Genomic DNA, 6,000 nt, shown 5'->3' with positions numbered 1-6,000 from the left:
CCTCTTCTGAATCCAGCTTCAATCTCTGCAAGTTCTCTGTCAATGTATGATTGTAGCCATTTCGTGCTGTGGTGGTCTGAGTTGCTGTGATTCTGAGGGCTCTGCCATCGGAATTTTAAACAACCAGCAGGGTCACAGGTTTCAGATGAGCTTCCAAACAAAGACTAGGAAGAAAGAGTGACAAACTACTTCCGAATTGCTAGTCACTGAAAACTCTGTGAATAGCAACATTGTAATAGCAACTAGCAGGGCCTAATAAACCCAGCCAAGACGATAAAGGGACCTTAGGCACCCACAGCTCCTTCTGCCATACCAAATGTGGCTTAGGCATAAGTGGTCCACAAACACATCTGCTTCTATAACAAACTGATAAACGTTTTCTGGGCTTGAACTGAAGAAAGCTGGTAAATAGACAATTCTATTAGTCTCTAATCATCCTGCTTCCATTTTTATTCCCACCTAAATGTAGGATGTAGTAAAAGACTAATGGCAACCTTGAGGATAGCCTCCTGAAAGGGGAACCCCTGGGATGCAGTACTGAAACCCACATCAAACATTTCTTCCCCATTGCTTCTTCTCAAGATGACAGGATGAGAAAGGCGACCAAGTCTGACGATTAAAATTCAGGGCTTCAAACTGGTTCAGTCATGGCCACAAAACAACATTGAAATGGACCCAAATTTTTAAGATGTAGGTGAACTGGAATGCTAAGTAAAGTGGTAAAGATTATGAGTTGAAATCCTGCTAGAAACGTAATCTCCTTCTTAGTAAACACAGCTGCATGCATGTTGCACAGCAACCAAATCTTACTGACTGAGACCAAAACAAAAGCACCTGGCTTAACGGCTGACCGTGTCGCTTTGAACGTGTCCCTTCTCCAACGTCCTGGCAATAATCCAGTGTCATGTATCAGACTCCTTAAAAGCACTCACTACATCTCCTTCAAGCCTATTCCAGAACTTCGATTGATACATATTTCTTCCCATTCTGGATCACTCAAATTAAAAAAACAAAAACAAAAAAAATCTGGATCTGTTCCGGTTTTGCTTTGTGGGTCATGACTGAACTGGTCCTAACAAGTCTGAAGTCCTGTACATCCAAAACTTTTTAACTTGCTGAATATTCTGTAACAAACTATGTTACCAAAAGGTATAAGCCTTTTTTGAGCTTCACTCAAAGAGAGATATTGAAAGAAACAGGAGGGAAGAAAAGAGACAGAAAGCCAGTGTTCCTCTAATTGCACTCACATTCCACAGGCTGAGAGGGAGCAGAAGTGTGGGAGATGTGCTGGCATGGTGTGGAGGTCAGGGCTGCAGGAAGAGCGGAAGCAGAGCACGTGGAGGACACTCCATCCACAAGCTCGGCTTGCACCTGGGATCAAGCAGCCAGTCTCACCCTCCCAAATGCACAGCATTCCCACAGAGAGCCCCGCTTCAGACAGAGCAGAAGAGAGACCACTTAGTCTGTGGTTCAGATTGGAGTTCACATGCTCCCATGGCTGGGCTATAGGGAGAAGACTTATTAGGAAGGCACCAGTGTAGATTTGGTTTTGGGGTGTGGAATACTACTTCCCCAAAACAGCTGCTTTGTTTTGTGACAGGGCTCAGACCCAGCTTCCTTCTTCAGGAAACACCTACCAGTGTACTTGACAGTTTACAGAGCCAATGACCTTCTAGAAGGTCAGGTGAGGGCTTTGCTGGCCTCTGACTTGAGCTACTTCTGGAGGATTTAAGAAACACCATCCAGGAACAGTGCTTCACAAGTGGGAGAGGGAGATGACAGCCCTGGGTGGCCATGTTGTCACCGAGAAGCTGCAATGAGTCCTTCCACTCACCTGCAGAGATGTAAGGCAGGCAGGTGGCAATGGCCAAAGTCACTGTCCCAGGCCTGTTCTACTACGTCCCATCTTGTAACTTCACATAACTTTCTCAACAGTAATGTTCTTAGCTAAAGAAAAACTCCAGAAGAACTTCTCTAGAAGAATTTCCTTGCTGATTTAGAGGCATTTTACCTCAAATGACTCCTAAACTTCCTTTATTTTTCTGTGCAACTAGCCTACCTCACAAATGTCTTTTTCATAAGTTAAACTGGACTGCAGCTCATGGAAATATCATCCTCCTGAGTAAAATTTTCATTTGGTTGAATGCTAAAGTATGTTTTGACTCTCTTTCTATAGCTGTCACCCATGTAACCTTCCTGCCACCAAACAGAAGCTCCCTTCACTAAGTTATTGAAAAACATTCAACATCATTAGAGTACTGTTCCCTTGTAATTGGTATATAAAATTACTAAGTGCTGTGGAGTCTGTGCTGACTCACAGTGACCCTATATAGGGTTTCCGAGGAGTGGCCGGTGGGTTTGAACCACCAACCTTTACAACGCCACACCTGGATCGTTATTACCACTTTCAAATACTTTTATAGCAAAACAATAACAACAATAAAAACGCCAGAAAACTAAACAAAACAAAATTTTTCATGATAAAAAAGATCTCCACTTTATAGCTACAATTTAAGCCCTAACAGCAAATGGAAAGGATATGGAGAAACAGGAACTCCTATATTTCTGGGAGGAATGCCTGTTGATTCCACCATTTTGGAGACAATTCAGTAAACTGAAAGATGCTCATAAACTAGGACTCAGCCATTCTGCGTCTAGCTGTTGATCCCTGAGATATTCTGCAGTAACATTTATGGAATAAGCTAAAGGTATATTAACAGGGAATAAATAAATGTACTATGTTTCAGTGTCTTCTATTAGTCTCCAAAGGGACCCTGGTGGCTCAGTGGGTTACACACTGAGCTGCTAATTGCAAAGTCAGTGGTTTAAACCCACCAGAAGCTCCATGGGAGAAAGCTGAGGCTGTAGTTCTATTACATCCTGTAGGGTCACTAGGAGTTAGAATCATCTCAATGGCAGTGGGTTTAATTTTGCTTTGGGTTGAAGTCTCCAGTCGTCCCAGCGGTCAGCTGGCGACTGCTGTTGTTGTGTGCCATCAAGTCAGTTCCAACTCACTGCGACCTTTTATGCAGTTTCTGAGGTTCTAAATCTTTATGGGAGCTGAAAGCCTCATCTTTCTCCTGTGGAGCAGCTGGTGGATTCAAACGGTTAACAACCTGCTACGCTACCAGGAGTCCTCACTTAGAGATGCTGCTACTTATCAGATTGACTCTCATTTGGGCCTCTTTATCTAATGGTCACTTTCTCGGATTCTGTTATTTCTTGGTAAGTCAGATCTGTTGTTCTCCTGCGTTCCCTTCCATTATCTAAAAAAGGTTATTTCTTCTTCTGCTCAGGGAATTGTTGTTTGGTGCCCATCAATAGGGCCTGTCTTCCATTTGTTGCTCCAGTAGCGAGCTCAGCATAAAGAGCTGTTCCATGCTGCCTAGCTGATCCAACAGCCAAGTGGAAATCAACATGGGCTGAGTCTCGGCCTCTAAATCACAAGAAGTCAAAAGGCTGCCTGTACTGGAGGCAGCACACTTGATACCAAGTGCAACAAGAAAGGAAAAACCCATTCTTCAGCTAATCATCAAACCCACACCTTAGCCTGGCTGATGATATGAGTTAACAAACATACTTATTCACTAATCACTTTCCTGAAAATGATTACTCTCTCCCAGTTAACAGGACCCTAGAATCACTTAGCTTGTGAATCAGCAGAGCCCACATTCCCACTCAGATACAGGTCAAAGTCAACATGTTAGCTGTGACAGTGCACTTAGTTATCATAGGATAAATGACATCTGAGGATAATTAGCACTTACAAATGACCAGATGATTACATTTTCAGACATAAGCTCCCAATGGCGGGGGTCCAACAGAAAGTGGGGTTGCCCATTCTCAGTAGTTTTGAACAGGCTAAGTATATTCCCAAGTTCTTGCCACCGAGTTATTGGAAGCAGACTCCAATAATGCTTAACAGGATGGCAAATTCTATTTTCCTTGAAAAGACTAAGCAATGCTTGGCAGATGCTGTACTTCAAACTAAATAGAGAGCCTGCAGCTTGCGTGTCCATTTCCTTCTGCTAAAAATAGAAGAGCCACATCTGGAACAACAAAATGCTGAGCAGCTGGTTCAATTCACACTGTGTTGTGGTTAGCTAGGTAAAGGGATCAGGGTAAAGGAAGAGGGAAAGAAAGATTTCTTACACAGATTCCATTTCCAAGTCGTCCTCTTCCTGAGAAAGTTGTAGGTAGGGATTATCTGAAGCTGGACGGAATTTATACCCAGTTAAGACAAAGAATACCAGCGTAGCCATCTCATCCAGGAGCTGCAAATTTAAAAACCACCCAAGTAAAAGGATTAGCAACACTGTTCTTCAGCTAGAAAACTGATACATCCTCTCCAATCCACCACTGGCTGATTATTCAAATGCCAGAGTTTAATGATCAAGAGCATTTTCCTTAGAACATTTCCTGAAGTTTAGTTAGTAGTATTTTATTCAGAGATACATTTAAGAGTCTCGAGCTTCACTGCAATCAGCCTTCACTGGTATCTTTTAAGAGCTCATTACAGACCCACCCAACTCTACAGTGCCTAAAGAACAAAGTGAGTCCTTCAAGAAGTAAGTCTCTACATCATCTGGAAGCTTATTCTAGTTGCTACACTAGGACTAGTATACTGCAAAGGTGTTTTATTACTGAAATAAAAATAATAATGAGCAAAGAAAGGAGGTCTGCATTCTAAGCTATTCTAAGCCCTATAGCTAAAGATAAAGACATCTCATCTATATTTTAATTACATAGGACAGGTCTTTCTCTGCCTGGGGCTTTTCTGTTCAAAGGTTTAAAAATGGAAAATGAAAATCAATAATGCAATTACTTCCAGATTTCTCATGTAATCTAGCAGCTTTCCTGGACAAACATATTATCTCATTGTAGACCAGACGAGACTGAAGTCTTGGTCACTCACCAATACATGAACAAACTTAAGTTATACCTGTGACTATTCCTCCATTCCAAGACTTTACACCTTTACACTAAATTCTCTGGTGTTACATTCTGCAAGCAGCATACCTGATAGAGCCACTTCCACTGGAACGGAACTGCAAGTTTGAGGAGAAATGCAATGATCCTTGTAAAGTATATATAACATACAATCTAAAACAAGAAACAAAACCAACATAGAAATTATGGCACCACTTTCTCTCAAAAATTTGCTTTCACGAATTAACTACAAAAGAGAAAACAGAATTCGTTTAAGGAAATTATTTGACATGGATAGTGTTAATTAACAAAAGTGAGGTGGCTACTCCGCTAGTTACACTTCACTATCTGTAGGTAACCAAGATACCGCTAATACCAACACCCACATCAAGGGCAAAACACCACGAGGCAGTTGGTTTCTGCCCTCTCAACATATATAACCCATTACTTTTCATTTACAAAGGGCATTATTTTTTATTCCTAGGCTTTCAGGGATATTTTCCAACAATAATAGCAAAATAGAGGCACACGAGGGAAATAATGATTTTTTAGTCTCATCGCCAGGAGGAGCTCTGATGACACAGTAGTTAAAGCTCTAGGCAGCTTACCAAGAGATTGGTGGTTCAAATCTACCAGCTGCTCCACAGAGACAGCTTCCATAAAGCAACTTTGGAGACCTTACAGAGAAGTTCTCTACTTTGTCCTATTGAGTTGCTGTAAGTCAGAATCAACTGAACAGCGGTGAGTTTGGGTTTTGTTTAATCACTTCACCAGCAGATGCTGTAAATGTTGGTGACACATACTCAGAGGAAGTAGAAATAACTAGGTGGTCTAGCAAGGCAGGGTGTCTTAATTTCTCCTCATTGTGGGTAAGGATTCAGCATGCTAGCCACATGACTGTGGTGTGGTCACTGCAACCAAACCTATGTTTTGGCCTAAAGGCCATGTCAGATACGCTGCAGTTTAGTGCCCTGGCTTGGCCACCGAAGACTACTCGTCACAAACACTGCATATGTCAAGAGGGGCTCTATGGTGACCCCTGTACCTGTTCTGGTGGATGACACAAAGCCC

General features: G+C 42.1%; 1 protein-coding gene across 1 annotated transcript in view; it reads right to left on the bottom strand.

Moving 5' to 3' along the window:
• The window catches only part of GPR107 (G protein-coupled receptor 107), a 92,479-nt gene that overhangs the window by 5,041 nt on the left and 81,438 nt on the right, over window positions 1-6,000 (bottom strand). Inside the window, 2 exon segments of the mRNA XM_006834872.1 lie at window positions 4,153-4,274; window positions 5,020-5,103. Of these exon segments, the coding sequence (XP_006834935.1) occupies window positions 4,153-4,274; window positions 5,020-5,103 (206 nt within the window).

Source organism: Chrysochloris asiatica, unplaced genomic scaffold, assembly GCF_000296735.1.
Source record: "Chrysochloris asiatica unplaced genomic scaffold, ChrAsi1.0 scaffold00014, whole genome shotgun sequence".
Lineage (NCBI taxonomy): Eukaryota > Metazoa > Chordata > Mammalia > Afrosoricida > Chrysochloridae > Chrysochloris > Chrysochloris asiatica.
The sequence above is the reverse complement of the archived record's forward strand: the minus strand, read 5'-3'. Positions and strand labels throughout refer to the sequence as shown.